This window comes from Onychostruthus taczanowskii, unplaced genomic scaffold (assembly GCF_017590055.1).
Source record: "Onychostruthus taczanowskii isolate IOZ18803 unplaced genomic scaffold, ASM1759005v1 scaffold251, whole genome shotgun sequence".
In the NCBI taxonomy this organism is placed as follows: Eukaryota; Metazoa; Chordata; class Aves; order Passeriformes; family Passeridae; genus Onychostruthus; species Onychostruthus taczanowskii.
Window position 1 is genome coordinate 185,577 of NW_024499808.1, and position 16,790 is coordinate 202,366.

Below are 16,790 nucleotides of genomic sequence, written 5' to 3' on the forward strand. Positions count from 1 at the left end.
AAGAAACAGCCTCAGTTTCCTCTCCAGCAGGTCATACTGACCACCACGGGATGAAGGAAATAAAACCAAAAACATCACAGCTCTATTTCACACAGGCATTGACCTCCAAGAAGCTGGGCTGTAATTCTGAGGCAGAAGCCGGGCAAGGGAATCACGTGTCCTCTCCTGGGCAGGGCAGAGTGCTCAGTGTCACCTGGCACAGCCCAGGCTGAGGTTCTCAGCACTCCCTCCACCTCTGCCCACAGGTGCTCTTTGAGAGAAACAAACACATTTGCAACCTCACCAAGGCAGGAAGCAGACAGACAGCTCACCTGAGCTGCTGGAGCTCCTGCTGGTACACAACTCCTTCCTGCCTCAGCTGTTCTTGTAGACGAAGCTGTTTGTCTGCCTCTTGCTCCCACTGCTGCAGCTGTGCCTTTAAGCGAGAATTCTCAGCAGCTTCCACCCCGACCAGGATGTATTGCTGCTGCAGATTCTCCAGCTCTCTTACCTGGAATTAAAGAGAAACATGATTGTGTGACAGCTGAGCAAGCATCAGGTTTATTACTTAGAACTGTTTAAGAGCATTTCTTACTGTGGTGTCTGGACAGAGAAAAGGGTCACATTCAGATGGAATCATCAAATACAGCAGTGTACTAAAAACTGCTCAGAAAAAAAGCCCTCAGACAATTCTGTTGGTAATGAGGGAAGTGAGTTTTGAGCCCTCCCATGAAGATGTGAAATACATTAAAAAAAAGACTCCAGGCTACAATATTAATTATCTTATTCAGAGGAAAACTAAGTGACACAGAAGGAGCTGGTTAACTCTTGAAGTTGGTATTTACTGTAAACCAGGAAACTGATAAGGAAAATCCTTTTGGCTCTCCAATTCCAGTCAGGCTATAATTAGAAACAAGTTGTTGTTACACATGCATCACTGCAATTGCTTTTGAAGACAAGAAGACATGGCTGACTCTGGAGACAGGACAGTGCTCAATGAGTGGCCGTGGGACATGACTGTCGAAGTCTGACCAGCAAGGACAACTCTGGAACTTGCTGGGCTGCACTGTGCCAGAGACTATACAAACACAGACACATCCAGTGTGCAGGCAAGAATGTCAAAAGGAATCTGCAATGTCTTGTACCTGCCTTGAAAGTCAGCTGCCAAGAGGAGGAGGAAACTCAAGCCTTTGTTCTAGTCTCTTTTAGAAATCTAAGGCAAATCAAATGAGCTGACACAGATGTGAACTATGCAGGTTAACAGGGACCTTATTTCCATGATTTCATATGTTAAACCAAACTAACAGAGAAACCACCCAGGGAAGTTAACAGTGGAATCGCAGCCTCCATGCTAGAGAAGATAATACAGATGGCCCATACCAGATCCATGGGGTCTGATGGAGCATGCCCACAAATGCTAAGGTCATCAGGAGGCAACTCCATTACCTTTGAAAGGCGATGGTGACCCAAGAGGTTCCTGAAGACTGGAAGAAAGCAAATGTCATCCCTACCTATAAGAAGGGCAAGAAAGCAGAATTGTGAACCTGCAGTCTGGTCAGCCTCATCTCCATCCCTGGGAAAGTGAGGGAGAAACTAATTCTGGAAACCGTTTCCAGATACATGAAAAAACAGGTTGGCCAGAGAAGCTGTGGAATATTTACCGATGGAGATATTCAAAATCCAAGAGGATATTGTACAGAGCAACCTATTCTAGCAAGCCTTTTTTGTGCAGGAGGGTGGGACTAGAAGATCTCTAGAAGATCTCTGGAAGACCCTTTGAATCTCAACTATTCTGTGATTCCATGAAGATGCAGCCTGATCTATGCACCACATTACAATTACCAGACCTAAGTGTGCTGAATTTTGAGACTTGAAGATACAAAACTCCTGTAGTGATTAAAGTAAAAGCAGGAAGAGAGAACATGGACTTACTACTCTGTCTCTGTCACTCTGCAAGGAGGCCAGTGCCTTCTTCAGACTCTGCACTTCTGAAGCAGTGGTGGAAATGCTCCCTTCTGCTTGTTGTTTCACTTCTTCAATCTTACGTGTTTTGTCCAATTCATTCAGCAGACGGTCTCGGTCATTCTGCAGGCTTGCCATAGCCTTGGAGAAAGATTTGATTTGGTTGGAAGAGCCTTCCAATTCCAAAGACAAGTGGAGAAGCTCATCATCTTTAGCTCTGAGCTGCTGACTAAGTTCCTCAATCTGGGCCAAGAGACCTCTTTCATCAATAGCCTTCTGCAGTTCTGTCAGCTCAGACCTGACCGTATCTCGGTCCCTGACAGTGGAATGTTGCTCCTCTTGTAGCTGAGCCATCTGTTTCTGAAGATTCTGCACTAGACTCTTTTGTTCCTCTAAGTCTGCAGAATATTTCTGTTTCAAAATATGAAGCTCTTCATTGGCCTGGTCTCGGCTATCCTGAAGAGAACTCATGGACCTCCCAAAAGACTGAATTTGAGCTCTGAGATCTTTGTTTTCATCTGTGACTTCAAGCAATTTCTGTTCCATTTCCATCAAGTCCCGTGCCAACTCTGCTACTCTCTCTTCAGCTGTCTCGGTTTCGTTCCTCATTATCCCTGCATCATGATGCAGGTGCTTCAATTCCTTCCGAAGCCTGTCCTCAGCCTCTCCCACTCTCTTGGCTGCATCCCTCTGCACACATTCTAGCTCCCCCTCAAGTTCTCTTATTCTCTTCTGGAAGAGGGAAAGCTCATGACTCAGTTGTTGTACTTCTTTCTCTCGAGCCTTCAGTTCTGCTTGACACTCCACGATGGGACTCCCCTCATGCAATGCTGCCATCTCACTCTGCACCCGCGACAGAGAGCATGTAAGAGTTTCAATCTCTTGAGACATACTGACTTTATCCTCTCTTAAGGCTTCCATGCACTTCCTGAGATCATCCTGAATATGGTCAGACTCCTTCAGCTGCGTTTCTATGGTTGCCTTCTCATTTTCCAGAGTTTGGATGCGCTGAAGCTGTATTTTGAGAAGTTGCTTCTGTTGGGAGTCCTTTATTGAAATCACTTGGTTAAGGTCTTCTCTGTACCGCATCAACTCTGCGTTCAGCTTGGCATTCTCAGAGTTGAGGTCATCCATCTGGCTATGGAAACTTCTCATTTCTTCCTTGAGCTTGTTGTTTTCAGCAGCAGCCTCTTGAATTAGCTGGTCTTTTTCCAAGATTATAACAAGATGGCGTTCCTCAAGCTGCTTGTAGTCCCCCAGAATGCGGTCTCGGTCGTCCTGCAGAGATGACATGGACTTGGTGAAGGAGTCCAGCTGTGCCTTCTGCTGCTTACTTTCTTCTCTGCTTATCTTCATCTTTTCAGTGAGGTGATTGAGTTTGTCAAGAAATTTGTTCTTCTCATTTTCCAAGGCTTTTTTATTATCTTCCTCCTTACTTAGCCTACACTCCAACTCTTTCATCTCTTCAGAATGTTGCTGCTGTAATTCAGCTAGAGCAGCCATCACTGCTTCTTCTTTGGCAGACAGCAAATTCATGATCTTTTGATCTTTGGCACTGATTTCTTCATGCAGCTTATTTGTTAGGTCCTTGGAAGCCTGCAGGTCAGCTTCAAGCTGCTCACAGTTGAGTTTAAAATTCTGGATACTCGTCTCTTGTTGCTTGACCACAGTCCCCAGCTCTTCCTTGGCTAGCTCACATTTGGTGAGGGAATTCTGTAAGTCAGCAAGCTGGTCTCTTAGGCTGCTGATTTCTGACTCCAGTTCCTGCTGTTCATTCTGAGACTTGCTGTACAGTTCCTGAGACCCTTCAAGCCGAGTCAAAAGCTCTTTTTTTTCCTCCTGCAACATTTCACATGTCTTTTGATGATGCTGAATCTCCTTTCTGCAGTCAGCCTCCCAGTCTTTCTTGTTGCATTCCAGCCTGAAAAAAGAAAAGATTAAGTTGGTCAAAAAATCCACAAAGTATCTCAGTATCTAAACCCACACTAACTCTGTTCTTGTACTAATTTAGAAAAGCCACAGAATTTGTTTTACTTAGAGAAAGCAAGATGGAAATATCTCTCAATTTAAAATTCAAGATATCTTTTAAAATTCTGACTGTACTACTGCCTTAAAAGGGGTGGTGGCAGAGGAATATATTTTTTTAAAGTTGTTCATGTCAATGCTGAAAAAAGTGTTCACTTAAACACTGGCTGTTATCACTTCCCATTATATAACTTCTCTCGCCCATTGTAGCTAACAATAAAAACAACTCCAAGCCACCCCACAATGAAATTGCTGTTCTGATACCTTTGATGTCCATTTAATGCTTCATCATGCAAAGATACAGCGTATAGGTATACATAAAACAATTTTACTCATGTAAGAATGGTTCGGTTTTGAATTTTGGAAATACACAGATGTATACACATTTTGATAGGTTTCCATAGCTCCATCTTCCCCTCAAAATTTATTTTGGGACTAACCTGGAATTACGTATCCCAATGCTCTCTTGACTTCTCAGTGCAAAAACTCCATGCAAAAGAAACTCTTTAATTAATCTGAAATTTGAAATACTCTGGAGAGTAATCAGATGGTGAGTGCTTGTCACAGAGAACAGATTTAACACAGGTATCCTAAAGATGTGAAGAAGGACTATTCTAGAGTGATACCCCCTGTCCTTGTGCAGATAACAAATGCAAAGTAACCTTTTCCTGATAAACCTCCCCTGACACAGCTTATTTACCTGGATACATGAGTCTGGAGTTCTTCCACACGCATGGTCATGTGTTTCACCTGGTCCTCTAGCACAATACAAGCTTCCTCTTTTGAACGTATTTCTTCTTCCTTCTTTTGAATAGTTTCAGTGAATTTCTTCTCCCATGTTTTTGATTCATCTATCACTCTATCCCTATCATCCTGAAGGGAAGACATGCTCCTGGTGAAGGCTGCAAGCTGGGCTAGTGTTTTGTTTAGACTGCCTTCCAGTTGTTTGGCTTCTTGATCCTTTGTCTTCAAGGAGTCTTGTAGATCACCAACTGTTGTTTCCATATGGTCCTTCTCCCTCTGCAATGCTGCCACCTTTGCTTCCATGTTTTTGATCTCCTTTGAGTGCTTGTCTTTTTCCTGTTCCAGTCTTCTCTCAAAGTCCTCATCCTTTTTCTTCATTTGAATTTTCATTTGCTCTTTGTTTGCTTGCAACTCTTCTTTCACTTTGATACTCTCAGCTAAAACCCTTGCTGCCTCACTCTGAGTGTCATCCAACACTACTCTGCAGTGAGAAAGCTCTGCCTGTGCTTTCTTGGTGTCTTCAGCTGCTTTAGCTGAAGTTTCTTTGGCTGCTTCTACCTCTTTCTGAGTCTCACTCTGCAGAAATTCCAGAGCTTTAACAGTTCTTTCTAAACTACTATTCTTTTCCTGGCTTTTGATGCAGTCCTTCTGCAGCTGCTTAATCTCCTGCTGTTTCTGTTTCAGCAGTTCTTGAAGCTCCTTTATATGTGTGCTGCTTTCTCCTCTCCAATTGTATTTTAGCTTTTCTACAAATTCCTTCTGCTTTTCTGAACTTGCTTTGCTTTTCTCCTTTGCCATCTGACTTTTCTCCTCCTCCAGTTCATACATCATTCTCTGCAAACTCTGAAGCTCATGTTTCAGTTGATCATTTTTGATTTGGAAGTCTGTTGCATCTTGCTGATAGTTTCCAATACTTCCATTAAGTTCTGCCAGCTGATTCATGAGCCTTTCTTCCAAGTCATCCTTTTCAGCCTCTAGAGCATCCTTCAGTGCTGTCATTCTGATGAGGTCATCTCTGGCTTCTTGGACCATTTGCTCCATCTTTGCTACTGTAGCCTGCAGATCATTCACTTCACGGACTTTCTCTCCCATTTGGTGTTCTAAAGCCCTTTTCTCACCTGCTAAAGTCTCAACACATCTGCGGATGTCACCCAGCTGTTGCTCTGAAGCCCTTCTGTTATCTTCCATCTCTGTGATTCGCTTGATGAGCTCAGCTATTTGCTGTCTGTAGAGACCAGGATCCTCACAAGGTCTATCACTTTCAAATGCCTCTTGTTCCAGCTCTGGAACAGGAGGCTCTGGTCGAAAAGATAAGTCCACTTGATTTTCAGACTCTTCCTTTGGTGATGGTGTGGCAACTGCCTTATTATTTTCTTCCCCCGCTGTCTGCTGGGCAACATACCTGTCTACAAGTTCTCTGCTTTCCTTCAGCTTAGATTCTGTTACCTGCAAAAGGCACTTCAAGTCCACGATCTCTTGATTAAGAGACTCCTTTTCAGCCACTACTGTCTCAAGCTGAGTAGAAAGAGACTGGCAGTCCCTCCTAGAACACTCCAGGTCTTCTTTCAGGCTAGTGTTTGTAATGCTCTCTCCAGTCCTGTGCAGCTCTCCATCTGTAAAATGCATCTCTGCTCTAAGCTTCTCATTCTCCTCCTCTAGTTCCAGGATCTTTTTTTGCTTTGATTTTGCAAATTTCCTCATTTTCTCCTTCATTTCATCAATTTCCTGTTCAGCTTCTTGTAGCTGCTTATCTGTTTCCTGTTTTTTTGCTTCAGCCCCTTTTAGCTGAATGAAAATTTCCTGCTTTTCCTGCCTAACAGTCTCCAACACACGCTGAATTCGCTCAGCCTCATTACTCACATTCTCATATGACTGCAGCAGAGTTTCATATTCTCCCTGAAGCTCCTTGTATTTCTCCTGCCACCCAGAACTCTCAGTGGCTTGAAAACTCTTCAATGATTCCACTTCCTTCTCCAGCTTCTCCTTCTCTAGAACAACTCTATCCAGAGTAAGTGTAAGGTTTTTACAGCATCCATCAAGATTCTGATTTTCTCTAAGTAGTTTATCAATTTCTGCAGTAAGATTTTCTTGCTCTCCACTGAGGCACGCTAACTTTTCTGTTAAAGTATCTTTTTCTTTAACATGGCCACATATTTGGCTTTCCATATTTGTCAGCTTGACAGAAAGATTGTCAATAGTAATTTTAGCATTAGCCAGCTCTTCTTTTAGCAATTTGCTCTCCTTTAGTGCCTCTTTTCTAGAGATAAGTGCTGCTTGCAATTTTCTCTGCATTTGATTCTTCTGCTTAGCTGCTTCTGCATTGTCCTCTTGCTTCTCCTGGATTTCAAGCATCTCTGTTTGTAGTCGCTTGCTTTGCTCCTCATGCACCTGAGCCTGAGCCTCCAACTGACTACACAGTCTTTGGACTGATTCCTCTTTTTCCAGCAATTGTGCCTGCACATTACTGAGAGTGTCACTTTTCTCCTTTAACTGCTGGTTAAGAAATTCAATTTCTTCATCCTTTTGATGTACAACAACTTTCAAGTCTTCCAAACTGGCCACTCCAGAAATTTTTCCTACAGTCTCCTCCAATTCCGTCTGAAGGCTTGCTCCCATAGCTTCAGCTTGGTCAGAGGTTCTCTTCAGCCCTTCTATCTCTACAAACAACTGTGCTATGTGCTGTTGCAAATCAAAGATTAATTCGGATTTGTGAGCAAGCTCCCTTTGCATATGGCTGACATTACATTCCAATTTCTCTTTTTCTGTCTGCAAATTGTCAAGGTGTTTTTTCCACTCTTCCTCAGAAATATCTGCAACTTGTACAAGCTTGTTATTTGTTGTATCTTCTGCTTCCATGCTTGAAGAATTCAACCTACCTTGACTCCTAAAAACACTCTCTTCTGATCCTTTCTGCTCTTGGAGCTGTCTGAGCTGAGCCTGGATGCTATCTTTCTCTTTGCTTTGCTGATCAAATTGTTCTTGCAGGATGTTGTAATCATCTTTTTGCTGTTTCAGTTGTTCTCTGTGATGCCTGTCTTTTTCTTGAGCCTTTTTTATAGTGTCTTTGCGAGATATGAGAGCTTCTTGAAGTTTTTTTTGAAGTTGTTCTTTTTCTTGTTCAAGAACTGAAATCCTTTCTTTAAGAGCAGACTTTTGTTTTTCTTCCAGATTGGTACCTGCTGAACTATGTTTCTTATTTCCTTCATCATCTTCTGGGCTTTCATTAGTCTCAGTTACTTTGTCAGTAATTGTCTGATGCTCCATGATGTCATCTTTAACTGAAGCAGTGTTTGCCTTATCTTGCAAGCTTTGCCTCATTTCCTCAATCACTGCCTCCAGTCGTGCTTCAGTAGTTTCTTTTTCCTTCCGGATGCTCTGCAATTCAGATTCCTTTTCAGAAAGCAGCTGAATTAGATAGTCCTCACGGGGCTGATTTTCAAGACCCATTTCTTTGCTGATCATGCTTCTCACATCTTCCTCCCCTGCAGTTGCCTGAGCCACTGAGGTTTCTGATTTTTGTTCTCTATTCAGTTGTTCTAATTCATTCTCCAATCTGGCTACCTTCTTCAGAAGCTCCTTCCTGTTCACAAGTACTGCTTGCAGCTTCCGCTTCACTTGCTCATTTTCTTTTTTCAGAAGTTCAACTTGATTTGCTAATTTGTCATTTTCTTTACTCACTGTGTCTGTCTCATTCTGCTGCTTGGATATCCCACACTTCAGACATGTATCTTTTGCTCCTATGTTCTGTTCTTTTTCTTCCTGGGCTTTTAATAACAGACTTGTCTGCTCCTTAAGACTCTTCAGCTCATTTCCTAGAGAAAATTTCTCTTCATTCAGCAGGACCATTTTCTCAGACATGCTGACACTGATCTCTGCCATCTGTTGGTCCTTTTCCTGCAAGGCTTGTTGCAGGCTCTCTATAGACCTGGTGTGCTCAGCAACAAGCTGTTCCAGGCCTGCTGCCTCGTGTCCCTTTAAGGTTAACTTGTGGGAAAGCTCTTGCATCTCTGCTGTATTCTTCCTCAAAAGTTGTCCTAGATCAAGTACTTCACATTCCTTTTTCTCAACCTGGCTTCTCAGATCCTTTAGTTGCATATCCTGGTCAGAAAGCTGAAGCTGTGCTTCATCCAAGTCCTTTTGCAAAGCTTCAATTTTTATATCCTTGGATTTAAATTCATTTTTAAGGCTCTGGATTTGCTCTCTTAGAAGGCTGCTTTGACTGTCTGACAGTCTCTGCTTTTCTGAAAGAGCTAGCTCTTCTTCCAGTTGCTTCACTTGCTCCTTCAGTTCTGTTATGGTAGAAAGTTCTTTGGCCTGACACAAGAGCTGATCTTGTTCTTCAGTCAAAACACAAAACGTACTGTCAGGATCCTCTACTTTTTTCCTGTACTCCTCAGCCACCTGGTTTAGCCTATTTATTTCTGCACATTTTTCTCCTAGTTCTTTCCTAAAGGATTCTTCTGATTTCTGCAGAATTATTTGCAGTTCTGTAATTTGGTTTTGTAACTCGATCAGCTCTTGAGACTGAGAGATGCCAGGGCTTCCCTGAGGCTCTTCTTGGAAGCTGATTCCATTTTCCTGAAGAAAGCAAATTTGCTGCATTTCCGTATCTCTCAGTAATGAGACACTCTGTGTATCTGAAGCCTTCTGCTCCTCCCTCTCCAGACACTGTGTCTGTGAATTCTCTTCCAGCTGGTTAGCTTCTGTTTGGCTGCCTGTACAAGTTTGGCCACTGGGGCCCTTGAGCTGGCTTTTCAGAAAAGTTATTTCTTCTTGGGCTTCTTTCAGTTCCAGCAGCAAAACTGACAGCTCCTTCTGTTTCTCTGCAGCAATATAGGCTAGAATTCCAGGTGGACAACTTTCCTCAGTAAACTGCGTGCTTCTATTGGTAAAGCCATCTGTTCTTGCCTAAAAGAAAATAGTAGGCATAATTTTTCCTCTGACTCTTGTGAAAGGGCCACTTCCAGAAGTATCTGCTTTCCACATTTTGTAGCTGTCTCAAGCTGGCTTCTACAATAAATAGAACCCTTGCTAATAACAGGCAGACTCTGTCTAGGCAGTGGGGGGTGGACTAGGTGACCTCCAGAGGTCCTTTCCAACCCCAAATATTCTGTGATTCTGTGACTTCCCAGGTCACTTCTGCTAATTTCAGTTTCTGAAGTTGCAGCATGAAAGATTCTGACTTCAGAATCAGACTGTAACGACTACTTCCTATTCCTTTTCCCCCCGCTTCTCTCTTGATTGCAAGATAGTATGACTCTGAACTGTTTAAGTTCTCCTGTGATTCTAACAAGCCCTCTAGTGTATTTAACTAGTCACATTTTCATGGCATCCTTTCATAGCCTCTGAATAAGGAGGTTCTGTCCTCTATTTGATCTGTCCATTTAACATGGCAAAGAATCTGTGTGCATGCTCAAAGTGAAAGCACTAGACAAAGCACCTGGAAAAAAGTGCTTGGCTTTTTCCAAATCACTATTTTTAAGTTTCTTTCCATCCCCTAAAACAGATTACAAAAGAAAAGCACTCACAAATCCTCCCCAGACAGCTTGGATCAACAGCCCACCAGTAAGTCAACATGTAAAGACTGCACTGTAAAGACTTGGAGGGCAGAAACACAGTTTTGGAGAACCATTAAAGGAGACCTGCCCTTAAAAAGTCTGCTGTCATAATGAAACAACCACTTTAAGGAGGTTAAAAAGAGACAACTCTTCAAGGCTTCTAAAGTAAATTAAAGGTAAAGGTTTTGTATCTGCAAATGCATACAATACTGAGACCAAAAGGGTTTCAGACTACATTTGTACCTCAGAGAGCATGGAAGTGTCAACAAAAGGCTTTTGCACTTCAGAATTCACCAGCTCTCCTGACACACCTAGTGAGAAAAAGAACACTTGTCACCATCAGTGCAACAACTTGCAGGTAAAGTCAGTAGGCAGAGTGAAGGGACAAAAAAGGGACAAAAAATGGGACCAGAGCTTCTACAGAAGATAAGAAAAGACAGAAAAAAAAAAAAAAAAAAAAAAAAAAAAAAAAAAAAAAAGGCAGCAAACCAAGCACAGAAGAAAACAACACAGAGTTTGAGTCTGTGCAGTGCTCCTGTTCTGGTTTAACTCCAGCCAGTAATTCAGACACTGCAGCTGCAGCAAGGCTCTGTGCAACCCCCTGTGTTTGCTGCATCACCTGCACACAGCACTTCTGACCCCTGCAGAAGGATGAAGAGCAAAAAGACAAAAGAACCAGGTAACAGATTGGTTTGACTGCTTTTTTTTTCCCCATGTGGGATGTGGCATGGAATTCCAGACACAAAAAGACATTTACTGTCTTGCAGAGAAACACACAGTCCTTAATTTTATCTTAATTCTATTCTGTGCCTTACACATCAGTCTTTGCATCTACAAACACACTCCTTCAAACCCTTCTCTCTTTCTAACCTTAGCAACCACTTTTTTCTTCTCTTCTGGTATAACCTACCATCCCACATTAGAATATTCTCTTCCACCTCATGTAAATATTTTTTTGCCTTCTGTAGATTATCATCTTTAGATTCTGACCTCAGAGCTACTCTTTCTAAACAATCTTCAGGTTTTTCCCTGAAACTCCTCAAATTTTCACAATTTTCTTGTCACATGCCTTATTCTGTGTCCTCACCTGTAGAAGAAGAGCAGTCTACATAAGAGGCTGGAGCTTCCACAGTCCACAAGTCTTGCAATTTTGCCTCAGCACCAATATTCTTATTCTGTGGGATGAAGAAAAAACACTGAACTTTGAGCTAGGATGCTGGTATGAGGAGACAGCTCTCTTAGCTGTCTACTGCTCTGCCAGCTCTAAGTATACCCTATCAAAGTTTGGACACAACTCTGAAGCCTAATGGAAAAAAAGAGAAAGAAAAAAAAAAGAAAAAGAGATTGATTTTGATGTTAAGCCATAGACTAAGACATGTCTCAGCAGATTAACATATCAATGGATGAAATCAGCTAAATAACTTCATTCCCACCTTGAGATGATTTCTCTTCCATCTTCACTATGTCAAAGGGACTAACTACAGTATCATAACCTTTCACTGACCACCCAAGCAGAGAAGGTGGGAAGTCATGTGTCTGTCAGTCTATGCCTCACTGCTCCAGCAGATAAACAACCTGGAGCTTTCCCAATAAAGTTATGCTAGGCTCTACCACACAAACAAAGCAATAACCCCACAAGAACCTTTTAACTGTGAGATGCCTTAACCTGGGTTTGGGTAACGGTATTACTTGGCTAAAGCCATGGGTCAGGTGCACAAATGGTAGAAACAGCTGTCCAAGTGTAAAAACTTAGATGTAAACTATTTAGCTGGAGTCTTTTTATAATGAAGACGTTGAAATGGACAGTTCCAGTGTTGTTTTCATTGACCCATTTTCAACATTCACCTTGTTGCAGGTGAATCATATGCTAAAGAACCTGTTTTTTCCACTGTCTATAAAGGAGCAGTAGAAAACACTTCAAATGCTTATATGTGCCCTTGAAAATCCTACGTGTGTGGGTGTGTGTGCATTCCCACTGATCTACCAGCTCACAGCTTGCAGGCAGTTGGAAGGTAGATGAATGACTCAAAATGCTTCTCCATTTCCAAATATCACCTTTTATCTTAATACTTCATAGCAATATACAAACCCTCTGACAGAGAGGAATGTATTAAATAAAACACAGCATTAATCTTCCCCCTGTGGACAGGATGGGCCAGCAGAGCAGGATGCAGAGAGCCAGACCTTGCTCTAAGCTAACAATCAGTTCCACAGCAAATCCCCAGTACAGATACACAGAGGCTGTCATCTCCCTCCCCATGCTGAACATAAGGCCAAGCAGCAGGTTCCTAATCCTGCATTCTCCCCAACAACAGCCTGACTGCACTTGCACCTGCAGCTGGACATGCTGGAGCAGCACAAGGACAGTGCCCACCTGTCTCCACTCACGGAGCACACAGCTCCCCAGTCAGTCAGCCAGGTGCCCATCAGGGCAGTGGCAATGGTTTGGAAGGCATCTTATATAATGACAGCTGAGCCTTTGGAATTTTATTTCCAGAGACCCATAGTTCTGCTGAAAAACTAACTCACAACAGGTAGAAAATAGCACAAATGTGGACCAGATGGATGAAGGACACAAGTAATGCACACAGCTGGCAAAGGGAAACACAGTCTGTTATTAACACAGTACAAGCTGTATTTGGAAGCTATTTCTGTCTTTCACCAATAATCCAGTTAATAATAACCTTTAAAGAGGATTGATAAAAAAGACCATGACAGCTTAGCTCTTTTAAGGCCAGTCCTTGACCTATTTTATTTCAGCTGCTTAATCATTACCTGTTCTGCATCTTCTGTGACCATCACAGCTTCCTGCTGAGACTCCTGGAGAACAAGTTGCAAATGTGGTATTTCTGAAACATTCAAACACAAAAAATTTATTTGAAACTTAAGACTTTGCTTTAGACAGCAACAGGATATTCTTCCAGGAGCTTTTGAGAAAGGACACATGGCTGTTAATAACACTTATGTAGAGATACGTACTGTCATGGGATAATGTGGGTTTGGTATTTTTTTACAGGCAACCACACAACCAACACGCTCTTTTAAGCAGCTTTTAGAAAGAACAATTGTTGTCATACAGACATACTGAAAGACAGGTAATAGAGATTCAAGTTTTAAGGAATGTTTTTATAAAGGGGAGGAAAGGAAAAACTATTGCAGCAAAGCATTTCAAATTTCATTTGGAAAAAATAAAATGGGAAATTGTTATAAATCTACAAGAAAAATACATTCTAATTATCTCAGTTCTAATTAATGTATTAGGTGATACCTCAGCTTTTTAGCAGAGGAGCCAGTAAAGCAATGAATATTGTATCTTCCCCAGAAATACCAACTTAGAAGCATTAAAAAACAGGCCCCATTTTTGTGAACACGTTAACTAGCAATGATGATATGAAAAATAGGTTAATATGTAAGCAAAATAAAACTCAGGACCAAGTTAAACAGTTCTCTAAGGGGTATGAATTTCTGTACTTTTCACTTCTGAGCATGCAGTGAGGACACACATACCATCAACATACAGTACAAGGTTTTCTTCTGTTCTCCTTTAAACACTTTTCTACATACAATTGATCATACAAACTGAATTTGCTAAGTATTATGGAAGCTGAGGAAGCTCAAATGAATGTTTTGTGAATTGTAACAATTGGAAGGTAGTCTGTGTTTTCTGTGATAATGGCTTTCCTTCATTGATCCATACTCTACTGTAGTCTTTCCACCAAGTGAACTATGGACAGCCTCACACAATGTTCCCTTACGCAGCAGGAGGAGAGACCTTCAATCACTCCAAGAGCTGCCTCAAGAAAAGTTCCAGGAATCCATACAAATGTAAACAGAGTTACAGATATTCTGGTCTAATGCACTGCTATGCCCATGGAAATTAAGGCTGTACAAGGATTTCAAGAATCTTTATATTTCAAACAACAGCTTGAAATTTGAAGGGATTTGTTGAAGTCTGCTTGAAAAGCTCCAGAAATTACAAAATATAAGGTAACCGTAAGTCCTCATTTAATTCTACCCAAGTTAGGAATGGATTGTGGTGGCAGTTTTAGGCATCCCACTTTAATTAAGACTAACAAATTCACAACACAAAAAGGAGTAACAAAGTACTTAGAACCTATATAGCAGACTTAGAAGATTTTTAATGTTTCATTTAATATTTTGGTAATTTTAAAAACAAAACTACATCTCCCAGCGTTTTAAGATCAAAAAAAAAGTAATCAAGTGTTCAAGACACCCACTGGAAACAGATTTACAACAACAACAACAAAAGCTTGTTTTGAAGTAAACATGCAGCTAAACATGCATTGGGAAAGATGCTTTAAGTAACATGACAGTGAAGCTCTGAGTCACCACATTTTTTGGGTGGAATTCCTTTCAGTAGAGGGAGGGAGGGAGGAGCTGCTTTTTAAGAAAGCTGATTGAAGTTTTCCAGGTGCATTTTGGATGTACTCAATTGTAGCCTGGGGTACAATAACAGATTGAAAGCTGAATTTCTGTGAGGCCTTTGATATGGTCTTCCCAACACCCTTGCTACTAAATTGCTGATATGGCTTTGACAGGTGGGCTGTTAGGTGGGGTAAGGAACTGGCTGTGTGCAAAGAGCTGCAGTCAGTGGCTCAACATCCAAATGGGAAGCAGGATCCACAGAAGTCCATGCTGGGACTGGCACTGTTCAGTGTCCTGACTGCTGACAGACAGCTGGGGGGAGTGCACCCATGGCACACCTGCGGGTGACCCAGGCTGAGCAGCTGATGTTGCTGGGGGGATGTGATGCCATCCAGAGGGACCTGGACAAGCTTGAGGAACGCAGCCATGCAGCCCTTGTGCACAGCAAGGTTTAATAAGGCCAAGTGCAAGGCCCTACACCTGGGCTGGGGCAATCCCCAGTACCAGCACAGACTGTGGGGTGAATGGATTGAAAACAGGCTACAGAGGAAGACTCTGGGATTCTGAGCTGGCAATGTGTGCCTGCAGCCCAGAAAGTCAATCATACCCTGGGCTGCACCAAAAGAGGTGTGGGCAGCAGGTTGAAGGAGATAATTCTCACCCTCTTCCCTGCTTTTCTGAGACCCCACTCAGAGCACTGTGTCCAGTTCTGGGGTTCCCCTGTAGAAGACAGATGTGGAACTGCTGGAGTGAGTCCAGAAGAAACCACAAAAATTATCAGAGGGCTGGAACTTATCTCCCATGAAGAAAGGCTGAGAGACTCGTGGTTATTCAGCCTGGAGAAGAAAGGCTTCAGAGAGGCCTTACTGCAGCCTTTCAAGAGGGCTGCTTCACCCTGGATTGCCCAGAGAAGCTGTCAGCTGCCCCAACATTGGACATGTTCAAGGTCAAGTTGAATGGTGCTCTGAGCAACCTGACCTGCTAAAGGATGTCCCTGCTCAGGGCACGGGATGGACCAGATGAGTTCCTTCCAACCCAAACCATGCCGTGATTCTAAACAATGTCTTGAAGTTCATGAAAGACCTGCATCTCTGAGATCTTGGAACAAAAAAAGAGGAAGATGATGTAGGATGACTCTAGGACTGTAGGAATCTGGTTAATTGGTGATTATTCCCCATCTTTGAATGACAGGAACAAAATGAATCTATTTCTCAAAAATCAAGACAGCCTACTGTCATAGTGCCTGAAGTAAACACGTGAGGGAATCCACTCTTTTATAGTAGAATTCCAACAGAACTGTGATATTGCTGCTAGCAGTCTATATGACCAGACATTCAAAACCAATGTAATTGTCTGGGGTTTTATATATGTGGCATATATATGGGTCCCTTACTGCTTCAGCAAAAGCTATCAAAAATATCCTTCCCAGAAGTACAACTTGCAGATTGTCATAGTTTTGTACAGGGGAAAACTACCACTTCATGAAGCTCTATCTTATTTTGTAGAAACTAATTCTAGAACGATTCTTAAGTATATTAAGAATATTAAAATAGGTAAAGTAATCATACAACCTTCTGTCTTCTGTCTTTCCAAGTTTTCTGAAGTCTCATTCTGGTCTTCCTGATCTACTATTTTTTCTGATGAAGCTGATTCATCCTGTTTAAACAGGATGGACAGGAGAAAAATTTTAATACAATTTATAAAACATATTAGTCTTTGATCATTTGGTTAACTTTTTTTAAAAAAATCAATTGGCAACTTTTAAGTTACTCGAATTGACTTCTTTCCAGGCTTCTGTAGTCATAACATGCCTGCCCATCAACTGAGAGAACTAACAAAAGCCTTTCTCAAGCAATGCATGATAGAAAAAGGAATTCTAGACATTTAATTTGGCTTCAGTTCCTAAATATACCAGAAAAATTAATGAGAATAATTTGAAAATATCAAACCTGCTGCTTCAGTTCAGAGAGCTGCACTTGTGGCTGGGATTTCAGCTCATCCTGACAGCAGACAAATTCTTCAAATTTCTGTAGTTCATCTGACAGAGGGGAAAAAGGGGAGTTAAGGTCTGTTCTTGTCTTTTTTGCCACACTATGTCCACTTTACACACATGCACAATAGTTTATGAAATCTCTT

General features: G+C 41.9%; 1 protein-coding gene across 6 annotated transcripts in view; it reads right to left on the minus strand.

Annotated features, from left to right (window-relative positions):
* GOLGB1 (golgin B1) overlaps positions 1–16,790 on the minus strand; it is a 39,422-nt gene that overhangs the window by 8,249 nt on the left and 14,383 nt on the right. For 4 of the 6 annotated variants that reach the window (XM_041407058.1, XM_041407055.1, XM_041407057.1 and 1 more), the window contains 8 exons: positions 16,604–16,692; positions 16,226–16,310; positions 13,044–13,117; positions 11,356–11,443; positions 10,512–10,579; positions 4,667–9,618; positions 1,912–3,862; positions 312–490 (listed from right to left, as the gene is read on the minus strand). In XM_041407058.1, coding sequence (XP_041262992.1) covers positions 312–490; positions 1,912–3,862; positions 4,667–9,618; positions 10,512–10,579; positions 11,356–11,443; positions 13,044–13,117; positions 16,226–16,310; positions 16,604–16,692 — 7,486 coding nt within the window. Of the gene's footprint in view, positions 1–311; positions 491–1,425; positions 1,491–1,911; positions 3,863–4,666; positions 9,619–10,511; positions 10,580–11,355; positions 11,444–13,043; positions 13,118–16,225; positions 16,311–16,603; positions 16,693–16,790 lie in introns of those variants that run through there. The other 2 variants (XM_041407060.1, XM_041407061.1) reach the window with 2 other exon arrangements.